The sequence below is a fragment of the Myotis myotis genome, unplaced genomic scaffold, assembly GCF_014108235.1.
Source record: "Myotis myotis isolate mMyoMyo1 unplaced genomic scaffold, mMyoMyo1.p scaffold_m19_p_5, whole genome shotgun sequence".
NCBI classification, from domain to species: Eukaryota; Metazoa; Chordata; class Mammalia; order Chiroptera; family Vespertilionidae; genus Myotis; species Myotis myotis.
This window is the reverse complement of record NW_023416357.1, coordinates 109,560,707-109,585,053: the sequence shown is the minus strand read 5'-3', so window position 1 is coordinate 109,585,053 and position 24,347 is coordinate 109,560,707. Positions and strand designations below refer to the sequence as shown.

The window sequence follows — 24,347 nt, the reverse complement described above, 5'->3', positions numbered from 1 at the left end:
TGCCACTGGATGACTGGTCCCACTGCCTTGACATGGCACACCTGGCCGTGCCACTGTGCTTCAATGACCCCAGATGCATGGTTCTGCCATCAGAACCCATTGTGACTGACCCGGTGCTCCCAGATGACTAACCAAGCTGCCTTGAGACCAACCTTGCAGTTATGACCCAATGTTCCCTGCATCCATGACCTGATGCCCCTGGACATATGGACCTGCCACCATGACCCAGCACACCTAACCTGACACCACCAGAAGATAGGACCCACCACCACAAACCAGTGCAACCCATTGTCCCCAGATGCACAAACCTGCCCCTTCAATTGGCCCACCTCACCTGGTGCCCCAGACAACTGGACAGCTAAAATGGGGAGACAAAAACATAATTCCCAAATGAAACAAAAGGAGGAATCTTGAGAAAAAGAACTAAATGAAATTGAGGCAAGCAATTTGTCAGATAAAGAATTCAAAGTAATGGTTATAAGGGGGCTCAAACAAATTAGTGAGAACTACAAGCAACTTAATGAGAACTATAAAGAACCTACTGAGAACTACACCAGCATGAAAAAAGTGGTAGACAATGAATAAGAATCAAGCAGAAGATTCCAATATGGCAGTTGGCAGGACTGGAGTTAGGGAGAGGGTATGAGTGAGTGAGTGGGTGAGTGAGAGGGTGCATGTGTGGACGTGTGTGTGTGTGTGTATGTGTGTGTGTGTGTGTGTGTGTAAGAGAGAGAGAGATAGATAGATAGATAGAGTCCGATGGTGCAGGAGTCTCAGGGGTGGGTGGTTTGGGCTCTCCTGGCCAAAGAGTCCCTGCTATTGCCACACGCATGCCCCTGGGTGTGGCTCTGGCTTGGAAACCATGCCATCTTGAAGGATTTACAGGGTCTTTCTTCGGAGAAGGTTGCAGGAAGCTTCAGAGGCTAAGCACCCAACCTCACCACTCCCCAGACTAGCTGTAGTCAAGGCCTGAAACCACGAGCACCCCACCTCAAAACCCACACAAACATGTGCCCCAAGGACACAACCCAGACCCAGTGCATGCCAGCCAAAGACACTACCAGACAGTACACTTAAGTGAACACCAGCTGGACTCTGTGTATGCCCACCACAGGCACCGCTGGGGCCCTGCACCTAAGTTAACATTAGCCCAGACACCCCTCTAGTCTGTGCAGCTATGTGAACATCAGCTGAAACCTCTGTGCACCTGCCACAAACACTTCCAGGACCAGCTCCATGGGGGAAGGGAGTGCTGCTCAGAACAGGAACAATCAAGACATGAGACTCAAGGCAGACCCAGCCTCTTGACTGAGGAGTCTCTGTCTTCTGGACAACTAGGGGCTTGATCCTCTCAGACCTCAATCAGGTTGCCCAGGGCCAGAAAGGAACGGTGAGTAACATTCGCCTGCACAGAGAAGCTCCCAGGAGGCTCAGGATAGACACGCCAAGGGACCAGACTCAACAACATCAGAGCAAAATGCAGTGAGCAAAATAAATTGTGTACCCAAAGGATTGAGTGTGTGTGCGTGTGTGTGTGTGTGTGTGTGTGTGTGTGTTGTTTGTGTTTTTGTTGCTTGTTTGTTTTTTCTCCTTTTTTCCTCTCTTCTCTTTTTTCTTGCATCTCTCTAATTTCTCTCTTTGATTCTATTCAACTTTTTTCTATTATTATTAATTTTTCTTATTTATCTTGTTTGTCTCCTTTTTTCCATTTCACTTTTCTATCTATATCTTAATATATCAATTATTATTATGTTTTAAATTTATTTTGGTTTCTTTTTATTTTTTCCTTCTATATTTGCTTTTTTATATTCTTCCTTGCTTCCATATAGCAATTTTTGGTCTCCTTCTTTCTCCCATTTTCTTTACATCACCTCTAAGTCTTTGGTTGAGTGTTTTATGGTATTCTTTTTATATTTTCTTTGCTTTGCTTTTTTTGTTTTTCCTTCTTAGTTTTCCTTTTGTTGCATTGAGTACCTTGATTTTCATGGTGTGATTAGTTTGGTCCTGTTGGTTCTTATTCTATTCTATCAGCACCTGTATAATAGCTGGCACAATGACGTTGGGGTTGAATCTCACTGGCAGCAAGTCAGAAGAAAAATTTCTCCTGCAAATGGGACATCAACAATCAAGTCCCAATTACAATAGGAGATCCCAAATAATACACACAAGAGGCATTCCTAGATATCAAGTTCAGGTGAACAAAGAGACTGTACCACTGAATCCCTCAAGATACTTTCTACATAAGGCCATCCCCAAAACACTGGAAGGCATAGCAGTTTTATCTAATATATAGAAGCAAATACAAAAAGACTGCTAAAATGGAAAGACAAAGAAACAATCTTCAAATGAAGGAGTCTCCAGACAAAGAACTAAATAAAAGGAGGCAAGCAACCTATCACACATAGAGTTCAAAGTAAAGGTTATAAAGGTGCTTAAGGAGCTTAGTGAAAATTACAAGGAACTCAGTGGGAACTATAGCAGCATGAAAATGAAATAGAAACCATGAACCAGAACCAGATAGAAATGAAGAATGGTATATCTGACATCAAGAACACACTGGAAGGCATTAAAAGTAGATTGGATGAAGCAGAGGATCAAATCAGTGATTTGGAAGATAAGGTAGAAATTAATACTCAAAGCAGCAAATAGAAAAAAGAATGAAATAGCAGGAAGATAGCTTAAGGGAGCTCTGGGACAGCATGAAACAACAACCTTCACATTATAAGAATGCCAGAAGGGGAAGAAGATGAATAAGGAACAGATAACCTATTTAAAGAAATAATGACAGAAAACTTCCCCAACCTGATGAAGGAAAATAGCAGTTTTATCTAATACATAGAATCAAATACAAAGACACTGCTAAAATGGAAAGACAAAGAAACAACCTTCAAATGAAGGAGTCTCCAGACAAAGAACTAAATAAAATGAGGCAAGCAACCTATCACACAGAGTTCAAAGTAAAGGTTATAAAGGGGCTTAAGGAGCTTAAGGAGCCCAGTTGGTGTTCACTTAGGTGCACTGTCTGGTAGTGTCTTTGGCTGGCATGCACTGGGTCTGGGTTGTGTCCTTGGGGCACATGTTTGTGTGGGTTTTGAGGTGGGGTGTTCATGGTTTCAGGCCTTGACTACAGCTAGTCTGGGGAGTGGCGAGGCTGGGTGCCTAGCCTCTGCAGCTTCCTGCAACCTTCTCCCAAGGAAGGCCTTGTAAATAATCACACAAATTCAGGGGGCAGAAGGGGTCCCAATAAAGATTTACCCAAAGAGAACCTCACCTAGACACATCATAATTAAAATGGCAAATGTTAAAGACAAAGAAACAATTTTAGGGGCAGCAAGAGAGAGACAGAAAATTATCTACAAAGGAGTTTCCATCAGAATGTCAGTTGACTTCTCAATAGAAACACTTCAGGCCAGAATGGAGTGGAATGAAGTATTCGAAGTAATGAAAAACAAGGGCCTAAATCCAAGACTACTGTGTCTAGCAAGACTATCATTCAAAATTGAAGTTGAAATAAAAAGCTTTACAGAGAAACAAAGGCTAATGGAGTTTATTACCACCAAACTATAAATAGATGCAAAAAAAGCATTCAACCAAATCGAGCACCCTTTTTTGTTAAAAAACAATCTCAGTAATGTGGGAATAGAGGGATTATAGCTCAACATAATAAAGGCCATATCTGACAAACTGACAGCCAACAGGATACTCAATGGTCAATAACTAAAAGCATTTCAGTTAAGAATGGGAACAAGACATGGATGCCAACTTTCACCACATTTATTCAACATAGTACTTGATTTCCTAGGCATAGAAATAAGATGAGAAGAAATTAAAGCCATCCAAATTGTAAAGGGGGAAGAAAACTGTCATTATTTGTAGATGACATGATATTGTACAAGGAAAATTCTAAAATCCCACAAGGGAACTACTAAAGTTAATAAATGAATTTGGCAAGGTAGCAGGATACAAAATCAACAACCAGAAATCAATGGCATTTTTATATACCAATCATGAACTCTCATTGAGAGAAACTTTAAAAAAATCCCATTTACCATTGCAACAAAAAAATAAAATACCTAGGAATGAACTTAATCAAGGCAGTAAAAGAACCTGTATTTGGAAAACTATAGGACATTGGATAAAGAAATAGAGGAAGAAAAAATGGAAATGTATTCCATGTTCATGGATTGGAAGAACTAACATCAGTAAAATATCTATATTACCCATTGTAGTCTATAGATTCAATGCAATTCCTATTAAAATACCAACAGCATACTTCACAGAACTATAAAAAATACTCCAGAAATTTATATGGAACCATACAAGAACCTGAATACTGGTAGCAATTTTGAGAAACAACATCGAAGAGATCACAATATTGCATATCAAACTCTACTACAAAGCCATTATAACCAAAACAGCCTGCCACTGGCACAAAAACAGGCAATGGATCAGAACACAAACCCCAGAAATTGACCCACACAATTATGGTCAATTAATATTTGACAAAGGAGGCAAAAACAATGGCAGGAAGATCATCTTTTCAACAAATGGTGTTGGGAAAACTGGACAAATACATAAAAAAACCTCACTCTGAGCAGCAATTTGGGTGGGGGGAAGCAGTAGAAGAGTTTAACAGAGCTTTGGGACAACATTCTCATCATAGGGGTGACAGAAGAAAAAGAACATGAGTAAGGAATAGAGAACCTGTTTGAAGAAATAATGACAGAAATCTTCCCTGATCTGGTGAAGGAAATAGTCACACAAGACTAGGAAACACAGAGTCCCAATCAAGATGAATGTCAAGCCGAAACCGGTTTGGCTCAGTGGATAGAGCGTCGGCTTGCGGACTGAAGGGTCCCAGGTTCGATTCCGGTCAAGGGCATGTACCTGGGTTGTGGGCATATCCCCAGTGGGAGATGTGCAGGAGGCAGCTGATCGATGTTTCTCTCTCATCGATGTTTCTAGCTCTCTGTCTCTCTCCCTTCCTCTCTGTAAAAAATCAATAAAATACATTAAAAAAAAAAAGATGAATGTCAAAAGACCCACACAAAGAAACATCACAATTAAAATGGCAAACTTTAAAGACAAAGAAAGACTCTTAATGGGAGCAAGAGAGAAGCAGAGAGTTATGTGCAAGGAGTTCCCATTAGGTTGTCACCTGATTTCTCAATAGAAACACTTCAGGCCAGAGGGAGTGGCATGAAGTATACAAAGTAATGAAAAACAAGGGGCTGAACCCAAGACTACTATATCCAGCAAGTCTATCATTCAAAATTCATGGTGAAATAAAGAGCTTTACAGAGAAACAAAGGCTAATGGAGCTTATTACCACCAAACTATCCCTGCAAGAAATGCTAAAGGGACTGTTGTAAGAAGAAATGGGAGTGGGGTGGGGGGAGAGAGAGAGACACAAATATAAGTAATAAAAATGGCAACCTATCAATAATAATCTTATGTAAATGGCTCAAGTGCTCAAATGAAACTATACAGCATAGCTGAAGGGATAGGAAAACATGACCCATATATACATATCTTTATAAATAAAAGCCTAAGAGAACATTATGACTGAACAACTGAATTACCAGTCACTATGATGCGCACTGACCACCAGGGGGCACACGCTCAATGCAGGAGTTGCCCCCTCGTGGTCAATGCACTCCCGCAGCCAACCTCCTGTGGTCCCTTCCACCCCACATGCAGGAATTCGTGCACCAGGCCTCTAATGCTATATATGAGACCCACCTCAGAACAAAAGACTTACACAGGATGTAAGTGAAGGGATGGGGAAAAATTTTTATGCAAATGGAAACAAAAAAGATGTGGGATAGCAATACCCACATTTCCCAAAATAGACTTCAAAATGAAGGCCATAACAAGAGACAATGAAGGCCACTTCATAATACTGAAGGTATTGATCCAACAAGAAGATATAACCCTGGTAAACATATATGCACCCAATTTAGGAGCACCCAGATATATAAAAACAACTTGTGGAGGACTTAAAGGGAGAGATCTACAGCAATACAATCATAGTAGAGGACTTTAATATTACTGATATTACTGGGTAGATCTTACTGATATTACTGGATAGATCTTCCAGACAAAAAATCAACAAGGAAACAGTGACCCTAAATGACACAATAATTTTAATGCATTTAATTGACATTTATAGAACATTTCACCCCAAAGCTGTAGAATATACATTCTTCTCAAGTGCACATGTGACATTTTAAAAAATAGACCACATGTTAGGACAGAAACTAAGTCTCTACAAGTTCAAGAAAATTGAAATCATATCAAGCATCTTTTTGGATCACAATAGCATAAAACTAGAAATCAACTTCAATTTAAACACCCCAAAGCATTAAAATGCATGGAGGCTAAATAGCATGTTATTTAACAATGAGTGGATTACCAATGGGATCAAGGAGGAAACCTAAAACTTCATGAAAATGGACACACAATAGCAAAAGCAGTCCTGAGAAGGAATCTCATAGCATTACAGGCTGTGGAAACCACACCAGGGTCCCCAGATAGTCAAGGCCAATGGGAGCACAGAGGCCTTGTTGTCAATACACCAGAATGGCCAAAGCCGCACTGAGCATGAGCCTAATTGGGGTGCCCAAGGCCAAGATACCATGAGCAGGTGCAAGGACACTGTGCCCTTCTGTAGCCAAAATACAGTTGATGTAACTATTGGCACGAAGCCTTCTTTGCCTAAGGAGTAATATACAAGTATATTACTAAGGCCAGTGTGTTGGGCAGAGCAGAGGCTAGAGAGCTCAGAGAAGCAGAGGCAGTAGGCACAGAAAACGTAGCTCCTATGTATGTGGGCGGGAGAGGCTAGAGAGCGCAGACGGAGCTGAGAGCTGCTGCTGCGATGTAAGATGAAGACTCATAGCTCAGAAGTAGCTACTATGTGATGCTACAGAGACCAACCAGTGTGCTGGGGGCAGGAGAGACAGGAGAAGCTGCTGAGGCAAAGAGCCAAGGTACCACTACGATGTGAGGTGGTGAGTCCAGGGGCCAGCGTGCAGCTACTTAGATTAGTAGCTGTGGGTACAGAGACTGATGCTGCTGTGTGGAAAAGATGTACAGGTTAACCAGCCAGTGTCCAGATGCCTGCCCATAAGAGACTTTGCTGTATTGGACTGTCTTGTCTGATGGCTATGTGGCCACTGGCTTCTGCAATAAAGACGCATTCTTATACACCCACAACCTCTCATGGCTTCTCCATCTAAGACCTGGTGTCCTAGGAGGTCCAGACCCAGGCAGAGGGCTCAGACCCAACACTTGTAGCTAGTGAGCAGAGGACAAAGGAGGAACTTGGACTAAGTTCCCAACAGTTAGTACAGTGGGCAGGGTTCCAGAAGGACCTGCCCTGGCATAGTCCGGAAGCATTTAGAAGAATATATGGACTCAGGGCAACTCAGAGCAGCAGTGCTCGGGCAGTGATCCTGCTGTCTCTGACACAAGCCTACCTTAAGAAATAAGAAAAATTTCTAATGGACTATATAATCCTACAATTTAAAGAATTAGGAAGAGAACAATAAGCAAAGCCCAGAGTAAGTAGAAGGAAGGAAATAATAAAGATCATAACACAAATTAATGACATAGAGACTAAAACACAACACAAAAAAATCAATAAAACCAAGAGTTGGTACTTTTAAAAGAGAAACAAGATTGATGAACATTTAGCCAAACTTGTCAAGATACAATGAGAAAGACCTATATAAATAAAATCAGAAACAAAAGAGGTGAAGTATCAACTGACCCCACAGATATACAAAGACTTTTAAGAAAATACTGTGAGCAACTATATGCCAACAAACTGGACAACCTGGATGAAATGAACAAATTCCTAGAAAAATACAATCTTCTAAAACTAAATCAGAGAGAATCAGAAAACCTGAATAGGCCAATAACTACTGATGAAATTGAAGCACTAATTAAAAAAACTCCCAGCAACAAAAGCCCTGACCCAGACTGCTTCACAGGGTAGTTTTACCAAATATTAAAAGATATAACACCTATATGCCTCAAACTATTCCAAAAATTCTAAGAGAAAGGAAGACTTCCAAACTCTTTTTACAAGGCCATCATTACCCTAATTCCAAAACCAGATAAAATCAAAGAAAGAATTACAGGCCAGTATCCCTGATGAACATAGATGCTAAAATCCTCAACAAAATATTAGCAAATCGGATCCAGCAGTATATTCAAAAGATCATGCACCATGACCAAGAGGGATTTATTCCAGTGATAAAAAGATGGTACAGAGAAACCAAGATGGCGGCATAGGTAAACACTGGAAATTGCTGCCTTGTACAACCACTTCAAAAATACAACTAAAAGACAAAACGGACATCATCCAGAATGACAGGAAGGATGGCTGAGTGGAAATTCTACAACTAGGAGGAAAGAGAAAAGCACACTAAGACTCAGAGGACGTGCAGAAGTAAAGTGCAGAGGTATGGAGGCACACGTGGAAAGGGCTGGCAAGTGAGGACCTGCTTGTCTTTTTCAATTGGGAGGGAGCCTCAAGCTCCTGACTGATCTGAACTCTAGTTCTGGGTGAGTCTCTTGGGACCCAGACTCTTATGGGGAGAAACTGAACAGTCTGGCATCAGTTGGAACTCGAGGGTGGCTTTCTCTCAGAGGTGCTTGTAGCGATTACCAAGACACTGAGAAGCGGGACCTCTTATGGCAGGACTGAGGATCCGCCATAGCTGTTTGCTCCGCCCTGTTGATCCCCTGAGACCCCGCCCCACCCAAGCTGTGCGCAGAGGCTTTTGCATATGAAAGGCCTGGCCCTTTGCAATCTGAAAACTACCTAACAAACTGCAGCTGGGTCAGAGAGACCCAGAACTTCCAAAAGAAGGCCCAAGGCCCCACAGCAGCTTGCATTGCTTCACAGCTGGGCCTCATCTGGGCACCTCCAAATCCCAAACAAAGGAGAGGAATCTGCAGATCTCTCCATAGCTCCTGCTGGGTAGCCTCAGGCAGAGACTAGATTAGCACCTCCTTAGAGATCCAAGAGCCAGTATATCCAGTGGTCAGAGTGGGACCATCAGACTACAACTCCTCAGATCCATAAGGGATACACTCAGGGGGCAGACTCAGTGAGCACCAAAACCCACTGAAGCAAGTCTTGCACCAGAAGGGTGTCTCCAGCACAGAAGTTCTCCCACTGTAGACACAGCTGATTCTCACAGCCAATGGCCTGGAGGTCAATTCCTCCCAGTGATACCTACAACAATCAAGGCTTAACTACAACAAGACTGTGCACAAAGCCCTCAAAGGGGTGCACCAAGAATGTCCACCTCAGGTAATTGGGGAGGATGAGCCAGTGGGCCCTATAGGACACCTAGCACAGAAAGCCACTCTATCAACACAGGGAAGCATAAAAAAATGCAGAGAAAAAGAAACAGGTCACAAAGGACAGAAATGGAGGAAAGCAAACTACTGGGTATAGAGTTCAAAACCAAAATTACAAGGTTTTTCAAGAATTTTCTAGAAACCGTCGATAAATTCAGTGAGACCCTCAAGAAATCTATTAAGACCCTCGAGGATATGAACAAGGACCAACTAGAAATTAAGCATACACTGACTGAAATAAAGAATAGTATACAGAGTTCCAACAGCAGACTAGAGGATCTCAAGAATCAAGTCAAAGATTTGAAATACGAAGAAGCAAAAATCACCCAACCAGGAAAACAAAAAGAAAAAAGAATCCAAAAATATGAAAATAGTGTAAGGAGCCTCTGGGACAGCTTTAAGCATACCAACATCCAAATTATGGGGGTGCCAGAAGAAGAGAGAGAGCAAGATATTGAAAACCTATTTGAAGAAATAATAGCAGAAAACTTCCCATACCTGGTGAAAGAAATAGACTTACAAGTCCAGGAAGTGCAGAGAACCCCAAACAAAAGGAATCCAAAGAGGACCACACCAAGACACATCATAATTAAAATGCCAAGAGCAAAAGACAAAGAGAAAATCTTAAAAGCAGCAAGAGAAAAACAGTTAGTTACCTACAAGGGAGTACCCATACGATTGTCAGCTGATTTCTCAACAGAAACTATGCAAGCCAGAAGAGAGTGGCAAGAAATATTCAAAGTGATGAATAGCAAGAACCTACAACCTAGATTACTCTACCCAGCAAAGCTATCATTTAGAATTGAAGGTCAGATAAAGAGCTTCACAGATAAGAAAAAGCTAAAGGAGTTCACCACCACCAAACCAGTATTATATGAAATGCTGAAAGGTATCCTTTAAGAAGAGGAAGAAGAAAAAGTTAAAGATACAAATTATGAACAACAGATACACATCTGTCAACAAGTGAATCTAAAAATCAAGTGAACAAATAATCTGATGAACAGAATAAACTGGTGAATATAATAGAATCAGGGGCATAGAAAGGGAGTGGACTGAATATTCTTGAGGGGAAAGGGGTGTGGGGGTGCAGGAAGAGACTGGACAAAAATTGTACACCTATGGATGAGGACATTGGGGGGGGGGAGTTGTAAGGGCAGAGGGTGGGGTGGGATCCAGGTGGAGGGGAGCTATGGGGGGGAAAAAAGAGGAACAACTGTAATAATCTGAACAATAAAGATTTTAAAAAAGATGGTACAATATCTGCAAATCAGTAAACATGATACATTACATAAACAAATTGAAAGACAAAAATCACATGATCATATCAATAGATACAAAAAAGAATTGGACCTATTCTACCACCTACTTATGATAAAAACTCTCAGTAAAGTGGAATAGAGAGAACATACCTCAATATGATAAAGGCCATAGATGACAAACTCATAGCTAACATCATACTCAACGGGGCCAAAGTAAAAGTGTTTTCCTCAAGATCAGGAACAAGACAGAGTCATCTACTTTCTCCACTCTTACTCATCATAGTAATGGAAGTCCTAGCCACAGCAATCAGATAAAATAGGAAAGGAAGATATAAAACTATCATTATTTGCATATGGCATTATATTGTACATAGAGAACCCTAAAGATTCCACCAAAAACTATTAAAACTGATAAATTCATTTAGTAAATACCAGGATACAAAGTAAATATTCAGAAATTGGTTGCATTTTTACACACCAAAATGAACTGGCAGAAAGGAAAATCAAAATATATTCTCATTTACAATTGCATCAAAATACAAAATACATAGGAATAAACTAAACCAAGGAGATAAAGAAACAAATAAACAAACAAACCTGTATTCAGGAAATTATAAGACACTGAAGAAAGAAATGGAAGCAGATTCAAATAAATGGAAGCATGTACCATGCTCTTGGATGGAAGAATTAACATAATTACTACCCAAAGAAATCTATAGATTCAATGCTATTCCTATCAAAATACCAATGGTGTATTTCACAGAACTAGAACAAATAATCAAAAAATTTGTATGGAACCACAAAAGTCCCTGAGTAGCCGCAGCAATCTTGAAAAAGAACAGAGTTGGAGTTATCATGCCACCTGATATAAAACTAAACTATAAGGATAAAGTAATCAAAGCAGCATGTTCCTGGCATGTAAATAGACACATAAATCAATGGAACAAAATAGAGAGCCCCAAAACAAGTCCCTGGTCGATTAATAATTCACAAAGGAAGCAAGAACATACAATGAAGTGAAGACTGTTTATTTAATAAATGGTGTTGGGAAAATTGAACAGATATGGTCAAAAAATGAAACTAGATCACCTTCTTACTCCACACACAACAATAAATGCAAAATGAACGAAAGAGTTAAAATGTAAGACTCAAAACCATAAAAGTCCCAGGAGAAAACACAGGCAGTAGTATCTCAGGCATTTTTCTTAGCAGTATTTTTTCTGATATATCTCTTCATGCAAGAGGTAAAGAAAAAAAGAAACAAGTGGGACTACATGACACTAAAAGGACTTTACACAACAAAGAAAATCATCAACAAAATGAAGCCAGCCCACTGAAGGGGAGAAGATATTTGCCAAGGCTAAAAAAACTCCTAATACTCAACACCAAAAACAAACCAAACCAACAATTGCCTGAAGGATGTGGAGGAAAAGGAACCTCATGCACTGTTAGTGAATACAGACAGGTCTGGCCACTGTGGAAAAATAGTATGGAGGATTCTTAATAAATTAAAAGTGGGCCTGCTTTATGACCAAGCAATTCCACTTCTGGATACATATACAAAACATTAATTCAAAGAATATATACACCCCTAAGTACATTGCAGCATTATTTACGAGAGCTAAGATATGGAAGCGGATAAAAATGTGGTGGTACATATATACAATGAAATACCACTCAGCCATAGAAAGGAATGAAATCTTACCACTTGTGACATGGATGGACATGAGGATATTATGCTAAGGGAAAAAGTTAGACAGAAAAAGACAAATACCATATGATTTTACTTATATGGATCTAAAGAACAAAACAAAGAAACAAACAAAAATTTAAACAGGTTCATAGACACAGAGCATAGAATGATGGTTGCCAGCATGGAGGAAATTGGGGACCTAGGTGGCAATGGTGGAAGGATTAAGCAGTGCAAATTGGTTGTTACAGAATAGTCATGAGGATGTAAAATACAGCATGAAAAATATAGTTAATAATATACAATAACTATTTATGGTGTCAGGTGGACACTAACCACCATACTATAAACCTGAAACTAATACAAAATAATATTGAATGTCAAGTTTAATGGAAAAATAAATATTAAAGATTAAAAATAGAGAGATCTGCCCTGGCCAGTTAGGCTCAGTGGATAGAGCATCAGTCTGCGGACTGAAGGGTCCCAGGTTTGATTCTGGTCAAGGGCATGTACCTTGGTTGCGGGCACACCCCCAGTGAGGGGTGTGCAGGAAGCAGCTGATTGATGTTTCTCTCTCATCAATGTTTCTAGCTCTCTATCCCTCTCCCTTCCTCTCTGTAAAAAATCAATAAAATATATTTTAAAAAAATAAAAAAATAGAGATCAGAAAAAAATAACATGGAGTAACAATAGTTTCCAGAAGACCACATTAAGTATTATACTATTTTTATGAAGTTCAAATTTTAAAATTAAAGTATTATTTACTGAATATATATAAATGTGTAATTGTCTACTTGTATTTAAGATAGGAATTCAGAACGCAGTTATTCATAGTGGTTACTTCTGGAGGATGGGAAAGTGAAGGAGCACGTAAAGTATGGAAGGGAGTGAGAGGAGTAGCTTGACAGCAGAGAGAGCTGACAAACTACCTCAAGCAGGTGATCAAGGTCAACATCCACAGTGATATGGCACTTCTGTGATATTCCTCCCCAAATCCCTAATTATTTTCATAATTAAATTTGTCTAATTATGAAAAAAAAATCGATCCCAATTGAAGAGCATCCTATAAAATGCCTGACCAATACCACTCCAAACTGTCAGTGTCATCAAAAAGAAGGAAAATCAGAGAAACTGTCACAGCCAAGACATACCTAAGGAATCAAGACTACTAAATGTAGTATTCCGGATTGGATTATGGAGCAACAACAAAGGAACATTACATTATTTATTTAATTTTGAGAGAGAGAGAGAGAGAGAGAGAGAGAGAGAGAGAGAGAGAGAGAGAGATTTGCTGCTCCACGTACTTATGCATCATTGAGCGTGCCCTGACTGGTGATGGAACCCACAGCCTCGGTTTATCAGGACAGCACTCTAACCAACTGAGCTCCTGCCCAGGGCAAGAACATTACATTATTTTAAACTAGAAAATCCAAATAAATTAGGAACTTTAGCTAACAATGATGTATTCATATTTGTTCATTAATTGTAACATGTACCACACTGATGTATGCTGCTAATAATAAGAGAAACTGGATGCAGGGTATATGGATTTATTTCTCTGTACTATTTTCATTTTTTTGTTGTTGGTAAATTTAAAGCCATTCTAATTTTTTTAAAATAAGGGGCATTTGCAATTCTATCATAACAATCCTTCTGTTCTTTTTACTCAACTTTCTTCTCAAGAAAGTTCAGGCCCTGGCTGGTGTGGCTCAGTTGGCCGGGCGCCATCTGTGCCCAGAAAGGTTGCCAATTTAATTCCTGGACCATGCAGTCTGTCTCTAATAGGGGGGCCTGTGTGCAGGAAGCAGATGATTGATGTTCTGCTTTCATATCAGTGTTTCTCCTTATCTCTCCCTCTTCCTTCCTCTCGCTCTAAAACTCAATAAGCTATTCTTTTAAAAAGAAAAGAAAAAGCTCACAAGTGTCAGATGGTTATTTTTTTTTACCATTTTAAAGCATAGTAAAAATAAATAAATAAATAAAATAATAAAGCATAGTATGTTATCTTTTTCAGTAGTATTTACATTTTAATATTTTCCTCTAATTATCAATGTAAGATTTTACACTTCTGAAAGGATTTAAGGAATATTTTTATGGCATGAAATAATTATGAAACATATCAATTAACATGTCAATAGTCATAGGCTTATTTGATTAACTTGAAAATAAGCTTTCAAAATTTATTATTCAAATGGTATTTGTGTAGCAGAACAATCACTTCTCACACTCTAAATGCTTGTCAACTTAGCCTAACATTTCATTTTATCCTATATTTCTTACTATTTGCTGTTTTTCTTAGACTGTATTTATTCTGTCAATGTCCTGCAGTAAGCTCTCTCTCCCTTTGCCATTCTCAGACGCTGCAAAGACTGTTTATTCTTTGGAAAAGAAGAGGATTGGACTATATATGGTCATGATGAGTACCATAGGCTTTATTTGCCTTCTCTTGGTTTTTTTTTGTGACACAGCTTTGTGGAAACTAAGAGCATTTCTCAATCAATATATTTACTTTGGTATCTATAAGATATACCAGAAGGTGAGTAATTAAGCATGGACCTTAAGAATAACTCTAAAAAAAAATGGAGCATTAGACCTGAATAGCATGTTACTACATATAACTAACTCAGTCACTAGAGAAAAGAAAACACTATGTCTCCAGAAATATATTTTCTTAAATAAAATTTTATTAAGGTATAATTTACCTACAGTAAACTGTATTCATTTTGTTGATCACTTCAAAGAACTAAATTTTATCTGTTAATTTGCTCTATTATTGACTATTTTATCTTTTATTGATTTTTTTTTTTTTTGGTTCTTTATCATTTCCTTCCATCTACTTTTGGTTTACTCCCCTTTGTTCTAGTTTCTTTAGGTGAAACCTAAAGCCATAGCGTTTATGTCTTTCTTCTTTTCTAATATAAACATTGAATGCTAAACATTTCCCTATAAGCAGTGCTCTAGCTGTACCCTGAAAAAATTTGATTTCTTATATTTTTATTATCATTTAAATGTTCAAAGTATTTTCTAATTTCCTGTATGATATCTTTTTTGACATATGGATTATTTAAAAGTTTGTATATTAACTTCCAAGTATTTGGGAGTTTTCTAGGTATATTGTTGTTATTGGTTGCTAATTTAGTTCCTCTATGGTCAAAGAACATACTAGCATGTAATTTTTTTTATTTTTATTTTATACTAGAGGCCCGGTGCATGAATTCATGCATGGGTGGGGTCTCTAGGCCTGGCCAGTGATCAGGGCTGATCAGGGCCTTCCAGCTGCCAGCCAGGACCTTCCTTCATTCCACGCCACCCCCTGGTGGTCAGCGCATGTCATAGCGAGTGGTCAAACTCCTAGTCGGTTGAACTCCCGTGGGGGAAATTATTAGCCTTTTATTATATAGGATTTTAAATTCTTTATTATTGAAAATATTATATATATTTCTGTTTTCCTCCAATCATCTCTCCCAACCTGCCCCATCTCCCAGCATATGCCCTCACCCCCTACTGTCTGTGTCCATGGGTTGTGCATATATGCATACAAGTTCACTGGTTGATCTCTTCCCATCCATCCTCCCCTACAATCCCTCTGAGGTTCAACAGTCTGCACATGCTTCTATGTCTCTGGGTTTATTTTTGTTCATCAGTTTATGTTGTTCATTATATTCCACATATGAGTGAGATCATGTGATACTTATCTTTCTCTGACTGGCTTATTTCATTTAGCATAATGCTGTACAGGTCCATCCATGCTGTTGTGAATGGTAAGAGTTCTTCTTTACAGCTGCATAATATTTCATTGTGTAGATGTACCACAGGTTTTTAATCAACTCATCTACTGATGGGCACTTAGGCTGTTTCTAAATCTTAGCTATTATAAATTGAGATGCTATAAACATAGGGGTGCATACATTCTTTCTGATTGGTGTTTTTGATTTCTTGGGATATATTCCTAGAAGTGGGATCACTGGGTCAAATGGGAGTTCCATTTTTAATTTTTTTTAAGGAAACTCCATACTGTTTTCCACAGTGGCTGCACCAGTCTGCATTCCCACCAGCAGTGCATGAGGGTTTTTTTTTTCTTCACATCCTTGCCAACACTAGTTGTTTGTTGATGATAACTATTCTGACAGGTGTGAGGTGATGCCTCATTGTTGTTTTGATTTGCATCTTTTGGATGATCAGTGACTTTGAGCATTTTGTTATACACCTCTTGGTCTTCTATATGTCCACTTTGGAGAAGTGTTTATTTAGGTCCTTTGCCCATTTTTTAAAAAATCTTTATTGTTCAGATTATTACATTTGTTCCTCTTTTTCCCCCCATAACTCCCCTCCTCCCAGTTCCCACCCCACCTTCCTCCCTCACTCCCCACCCACTGTCCTCATCCATAGGTGCACGATTTTTGTCCAGTCTCTTCCCGCATCTCCCACACCCCATTCCCCCCCAAGAATAGTCAGTCCATTCCCTTTCTATGTCCCTGATTCTATTATAATCACCAGTTCATTCTGTTCATCAGATTATTTATTCACTTGATTCTTAGATTCACTTGTTGATAGATGCGTATTTGTTGTTCATAATTTGTATCTTTACCTTTTTCTTCCTCTTCCTCTTCTTAAAGGATATCTTTCAGCATTTCATATAATACTGGTTTAGTGGTGATGAACTCCTTTAGCTTTTCCTTATCTGTGAAGCTCTTTATCTGACCTTCAATTCTGAATGATAGCTTTGCTGGATAAAGTAATCTTGGTTGTAGGTTCTTGGTATTCATCACTTTGAATATTTCTTGCCACTCCCTTCTGGCTTGCAAAGTTTCTGTTGAGAAATCAGCTGTCAGTCGTATGGGTATTCCCTTGTAGGTAACTGAGTTTCTTTCTCTTGCTGCTTTTAAGATTCTCTCTTTGTCTTTTGCTCTTGGCATTTTAATTATGGTGTGTCTTGGTGTGGTCCTCTTTGGATTCCTTTTGTTTGGGGTTCTCTGCGCTTCCTGGACTTGTAAGTCTATTTCTTTCACCAGGTAGGGGAAGTTTTCTGTCATTATTTCTTCAAATAGGTTTTCAATATCTTGCTCTCTCTCATCTTCTGGCACCCCTATAATTCGGATGTTGGTATGCTTGAAGCTGTCCCAGAGGCTCCTTACACTAACTTCGTATTTTCGGATTCTTTTTTCATTTTGCTTTTCCGGTTGGGTGTTTTTTGCTTCTTCGCATTTCAAATCTTTAACTTGATTCTTGTGCTCCTCTGGTCTGCTGTTGGGAGTCTGTATAATATTCTTTATTTCAGTCAGTGTATGTTTAATTTCTAGTTGGTTCTTTATCACAACATCGAGGGTCTCATTAGATTTCTTGAGGATCTCACTATATTTATCGGCGGTCTCACCAGTCTTTTCGAGGGCCTTACTAAGTTTATCGGTGGCTTCTAGACAGTTCTTGAGACACCTTAAAAGTGTGGTTTTGAACTCTATATCCTCCATTTCTGTCATTTGTGTCCTGTTTCTTTGTCTCCGCATTTTTTATGCTTTCTTTGTGCACCCCCTAGTCCTTTGCCCATTTTTTAATTTGAATATTTATCTTCCTTTTGTTAAATTGTATGAGTTCCCTATTAATTTTGGTGATTAACACCTTTGCCAATGTATCATTGGCAAATTAGTTCTCCCATGCAGTGGGCTCTCTTGTTATTTTTATGATTTTTTTTTCTCTGCAGAAGGTTTTTATTTTGATGTAGTCCCATTTGTTTATTTTCTCCTAGGAAATGTATTGGTAAACATATTGCTATGAGAGATGGCTGAGATTTTTCTGCCTATGGATTCTTCTGAGATTTTAATGGCTTCCTGTCTTACATTTAAGTCCTTTAACCATTTTAAGTCTATTTTTGTGTATGACATCAGTAGGTCATCTAGCTTCATTTTTTTGCATGTATCTGACCAAATTTCCCAACACCATTTATTGAAGAGACTATCTTGACTCCATTGTATGCTCTTGCCACCTTTGTCAAATATTAATTGAGCATAATAGTTTGGGTTGATCTCTGGGTTCTCTGTCCTGTTCCATTGGTCTAAATGTCTGTTCTTGTGCCAGTACCAGGCAGTTTTGAGAACAGTGGCTTCGTAATGTAGTTTGATATCTGGAATTGTGATCCCTCTGAGTTGTTCTTCCTCAGGATTGCTGCGGCTATTTGGGGTCTTTTTTTATTCCAGATAAATTTTTGGAGAGTTTTTTCTAGATCTTTGAAATATGCCATTGCTATTTTAATGGGGATTGCATTAAATCTATAGATAACTCTGGGTAATATGGACTTTTTAATGATGTTGATTCTACCAATCCATGAACACAATATATTCTTCGATTTGTTTATGTCTTCTCTATCTTGTTTTTCAATGTCCTGTAGTTTTCTGAGTACAGGAGGTCTTTTACCTCCTTAGTTAAGTTTATTCCTAGGTCTCCTAATTTTTTTGTTGCAACAGTAAATGGGATTTTTTGTTAGTTTGTTTTTGTTTCTCTTTCTATGAGTTCATTACTGGTGTATAAAAATGCCATAGATTTCTGGGTGTTAATTTTGTATCCTGCTACATTGCTGAATTCATTTAAATCTAGTAGTTTTTTTATGGAGTCTTTAGGATTTTCTATATATAATATCACGTTATCTTCAAATAATGACAGTTTTACTTCCTCTTTTCAAATTTGGATGCCTTTATTTCTTCTTGTCTGATCACTGTGGCTAGCATTTCCAGTACTATGTCAAACAGGAGTAGAGAAAGTGGACATCCCTGTCTTGTTTCTGTTCTTAGGAGGGATGGTTTTAGATTTTGCCCATTGAGTTGTACTCAATAATTTTAAATCTAATCATATTTGTTCTTTGGCTCAACATATGATCCATCTTTGAAATGTGCCATGTGTACTTGAAATAAATGTGCATTTTGATTAGTTAGTTGTAATGGTATTGCTTATATCACTTAGTCTTTCACTGATATTTTTGTCTGACTGATTATTGATTGCTAACAAAAGCAAAATTTCCAATCTTGATTGTAAGTTTGTTAATTTCTCTCTTTAATTCTGTGAATTGTTCCTCTATATATTTTAATCTCTATAATTATTTCAATAAACATTTATTATTGTATATCCTCCTGGTGAATTGACTAATGAAATGTCAACCTATATCTCTGGTAATATTCTTGGTCTTGAAGTCTATTTCCTCTGATATTCAAATGGCACCTCCAATCTTCCTGTGCTTACTATTGTATAGTATATCATTTTACACCCATTTATTTTCAAACTTTTGCCTTTATATTTTAAGTGGCTCACTGTAAACAGCATGTAGTTAGTTCCTAACTTTTAATGTATTTTGATAGTTTCTGATGTTTAAATTTGAGCATTTAGTTCTTCATTGATATGGTTGTATTTCCATCTACGATATTGATTATTTGTCTTCTCTTTGTCCCTTCTTTTTCTATGCTTTCCCATTCCTGGCTTTCTTTGGGTTACTTTAATAAGCTTGGAATTCTATTTTAATTTTCAATTGACTTTTTAGCTATACTTCTTTGCATTAGCTTTAGTGATAAGTGTAGGGTTTACCAAATATGTACATAATGTTTCATAGTCTTTTTAGAGTTAATATTTTAAACTGTAGATGAATGAAACCATAAATGTCCATTTTAACCCCCCTTGGCTATAATGCTATAGTTTTCATATGTCTTATACGTCTATGTCATTGTGTTATTTATTAACTATGATGCATAATACTATAAGTGTGGCTCTGCTTTCCACTTCAGTAATCATGTTCATTTCTTTTTGGTGATGGAAAGCTGTCATCACATATTTCAAAGTAATTAATAGGAAAATTCTTTTGTATTTACCTAGATATATGGCATCTTTGGTGCTATTCATTTTTCCATTATATGTGAGTTTGCCTCTGCTATCATTTCCCTCTAGACTGAAGACTTTCTTAAACATTTCTTAAGTGAAGAACTGGAGAAGAACTATCTTAGTTTCTTTTATCTGAAAATTATTTGCCTTTATTCTTTTTTTAAAATATATTTTATTGATTTTTTACAGAGAGGAAGGAAAAGGGATAGAGAGTCAGAAACATCCATGAGAGAGAAACATCGGATCAGCTGCCTTCTGCACACCCCCCACTGGGGATGTGCCCACAACCAAAGTACCTGCCCTTGACCAGAACCGAGCCCGGGACCCTTCAGTCTGCAGGCCAACGCTCCATCCACTGAGCCAAACTGGCCAGGGCTGCCTTTATTCTTGAAGTACATAATTTTAAAAGTCTGGATTTGTAGGGTTTTTTTCTTCCTTTCTTTTTTTTCTCAACACTAACAATGTCATTGTACTTCCTTCTGGTTTTTAAAAGTTCAGATGGGAAATTATCACTCAGATCATTTCCTTCTATGTAATGCATTGTGTTCTTTGCTTTTTCTCAAGAGATTCTCTTTATCTTTAGTCTCCACACCAGTTTGATTATTATGTACCAAGGCATGATGCCAACGGGGCTGAAGCCATGTTTTCCAGAACCCCATTCCCTGCATTATTCCAGTCTAGAGTTGGTGATGAAAAAATTCACATGAGATTGTGAAGACAGGACTGAAGCAGCACAGTGCTCTCTTAAAGTCATTGTGGTTAGTGGTAGTGAAGACAGCTGCAAAGGGCTGTTGGAGCCCAGCCTGTGTGTGCTCTCCCCAGCCTCCCTTCACTTCTGACAGCTTGCCCCCCCTGACAACAGCCAAGGCTCTAATGCACAGACCCCAGAGCCTCTCTATCCACTTTCCTCCAAAGTTCCACCCACCAGCTGGAAGTGGCTGGCTTTCAAATTCCCTGGCAGGTTCTGAACTCTCTACCTGCACTATTGCTACAGCATATCTGTTAGTGACTTTTCTCTGCTTTGCCAGTGTTCCTGTTTATTTTGATTTACATCTATTTTTTTCCTTCTTGAGTCAATTTCAGTAATTTGTGTCTTTGAAAAACTATAATTTCACCTAAGTTATTTAATTTATTTGTCTGCAATTGCTTATCCTATATAATAAAATAGAAACATGCAAATTAACCATCCCTCCATTACACTCAAGCCATGCCCACAAGCCACACCCACAAGCAATCAGGAGCGAGTATGTAAATTAACCCAACTAAGATGACAGCGGCCACAGAGCTGGAGTGAGCAGGAGGCTTGGGTTGCCCACGGCGATGGAGGAAGACAAGCTTCCCACCTGCCCTGGCCAGCCCTGGGCTCCACTCAAGGCTACAAAGTTTCAGGTATAGAAGATAAATAAATCCTAGATACCTGCTTCCAGCCGGCCGTGGCCTCCACTTAAGGAGGGGCTGGGATCCTGGGTTGCCAGGTGCAACCTTGGCTCCATTCAAGGCTACAAAACTTCAATTATAGAAGATAAATAAATCCCAGAAAAATAAAAGAAAAAAAGAAGAGGCTGGGAGCTTGGGTCGCCGGGGGAGTGTGGCCAGCCTGAAAATGGCCCTCAGCCCCTCACCCAGGCTGGCCAGGCATCCCAGCAGGACCACCACCCTGATCTGGGACACCCTTCAGGGCAAACCAGCTGCCCCCCCTCCCACCATACACCAGACCTCTATCTACACTAATAAAAGACAAAGATGTTAATTGACCGTACCTTTGCTATGCCCATCAGCCAATCAGAAGTGTATGCAAATTAACCCAACAAAGATGGCCATTAAATTTGCATACTGCAGGAGGGGGGGACAGCGCGAACCACCATTAGGGCCTCCCGTGTGCGACCCGGGGCGGCAGGGCGGGACAGCGTGAGCTGCTGCCTGCCCCGCTGCCATCTGGGCCTCCCATGAATGAGCCAGCAGGTGGTTATCCCCTGAGGGGTCTCAGACTGCAAGAGGGCACAGGCTGGGCTGAGGGCCCCCCCACCAAGTGCACAAATTTTTGTGAACCAGGTCTCTAGTCCTATCTAATAAAAGAGAAACATGGTAATTGGCGTACAACCGCTATCCTTCCCATTGATTAATCAGGGCAATATGCAAATTAACTGCCAGCCAAGATGGCAGCCGGCAGCCAGGCAGCTTGAAACTAACATGAGGCTTGCTTGCTTCAGTGACGGAAGACTCCAATGTTCCCCGCCTGCCGCTGCAGGCCTTTGAGCTGCAACTCTAAGCAACTATGTTACAAATATAGAAGCTAAACAAACCCTGGAAACCTGCTTTAGTCCACCGGGCTTCAGCCAGCAGGATTGCAACATTGTAAGCAAAGGTCAGAAACATACTTTCAGCAGCGGAGGCCTAAGAGCTGGAGCCAAGCCTCAAAGCTAAAGCTGGCCCAGAATTTTAAAAAAATAGAAAAAAGGGAGCGGTTGGGAGCTTCAGTCACCCCCAGCCTGAAAACAGCCATCATCCCCTCACCTAGGCTGGCCAGGCACCCCAGTGGGGACCCCCACCCTGATCCAGGACACCCTTCAGGGAAAACCAGCTGGCCTCCACCCGTGCACCAGGCCTCTACCCTATATAGTAAAAGGGTAATATATGCCTCCCAGCACTGGGATCAGCAGAGCCATGAGTCCTCCCGACACCGGGATCAGTGTGACAGGGGGCGGGGCCACAACCTCCCTATCCACCCTGCTCTGTTTGTGACAGGGGAAGGTGCCCCAACCCCCTGATCATCCCTGCTCTGTGCCTGATAGGGGGGAGCTCCCCAACCCCCTGATCGCCCTGCAGCTCTGTGTGTGACAGGGTGCGGCACCCCAACCCCCTGATCAGCCCTGCTCTGTGGGTGATAGAGGACAGGGCCCCAACCCCCCCCCCATGGGCCCTGCTCTGTGCGTGACAGGGGGCAGCACCCCAACCCCCTGATTGGCCCTGCTCTGTGCATGACAGGGTACAGAGCCGCAACCCCCCTGATGGGCCCTGCTCTGTGCGTCACAGGGGGTGGCGCCGAAACCTCCCCATCGACCCTGCCTTGAGTGTGACAGGGGACAGTGCCCCAACCCCCCAATCAGCCCTACCCTGAGCGTGACTGAGGGTGGCATCACAACCTCCCGATTGCCCTGCTCTGTGCATGACGGGGCGGTGCCCCACCTCCCCAATCGGCCCTGCTCTGAGCCCGACCAGGGGCTGCACCTAGGGATTGGGCCTGCCCTCTGCCACCCGGGAGCAGGCCTAAGCCAGCAGGTCATGATCTCCCAAGGGGTCCCAGACTGCGAGAGGGCACAGGCTGGGCTGAGGGACTCCCCCTCCCCCCGAGTGCACAAATTTTTGTGCACCGGGCCTCTAGTCCTATATAATAAAAGGGTAATATGCAAATTGACCCTAACAGCAGAATGACTGGGAATAACTGGTCACTGTGACACACATTGACCACCAGGGGGCAGATGCTCAATGCAGGAGCTGCCCCCTGGTGGGAAGTACGCTCCCACAGGGGGAGCTCTGCTCAGCCACAAGCCAGGCTGATGGCTGCCAGCACAGCGGTGGTGGCGGGAACCTCTCCCACCTCCTCAGCAACACTAAGGGTGTCTGACTGCAGCTTAGGCCTGCTCCCCACTGGCAAGTGGACATCCCCCGAGGGCTCCCAGGCTGCTAGAGGGATGTCTGACTGCCAGCTTAGGCCTTATCCCCCAGGGAGCGGGCCTAAGCCAGCAGGTGGACATCCCCCAGGGGGTCCCAGACTGTGAGAGAGCACAGGCCGGGCTAAGCGCCCCCCGGCCCCGAGTGCACAAATTTTTGTGCACCGGACCTCTAGTTCCTTTATAAGCCCTATATATATGGGTATATATACACAATACGCACACACACACACACACACACACACACACACACACACACACATCAGTAATGATATCCTTTTTTCTTATTTTTAATTTTAGTAGCTTTAGTGTACTCTCTTTTTGTCTTGATAATTGTAAATAAAGGTTTTGGGATGTTTTCATCTTTACAAAGAATAAACATTGATTTTATTGATTTTCTTTATATTTCTACTAGAGGCCCAAGGCAGCAACCCTGGCTGCCGCCCCGGCCCTCGCAGCCCCGCTTTATCCAGAGGACATTCTATCTAATTA

At 40.5% G+C, this 24,347-nt stretch overlaps 1 protein-coding gene across 1 annotated transcript in view; it reads left to right on the top strand.

The window, feature by feature from the left end:
• Positions 1-24,347, top strand: part of LOC118656596 (ATP-binding cassette sub-family A member 3-like) — a 231,346-nt gene that overhangs the window by 144,402 nt on the left and 62,597 nt on the right. Inside the window, exon 20 of the mRNA XM_036310024.1 lies at positions 14,685-14,863. Within this exon, the coding sequence (XP_036165917.1) occupies positions 14,685-14,863 (179 nt within the window). The remainder of the gene's footprint in view (positions 1-14,684; positions 14,864-24,347) is intronic.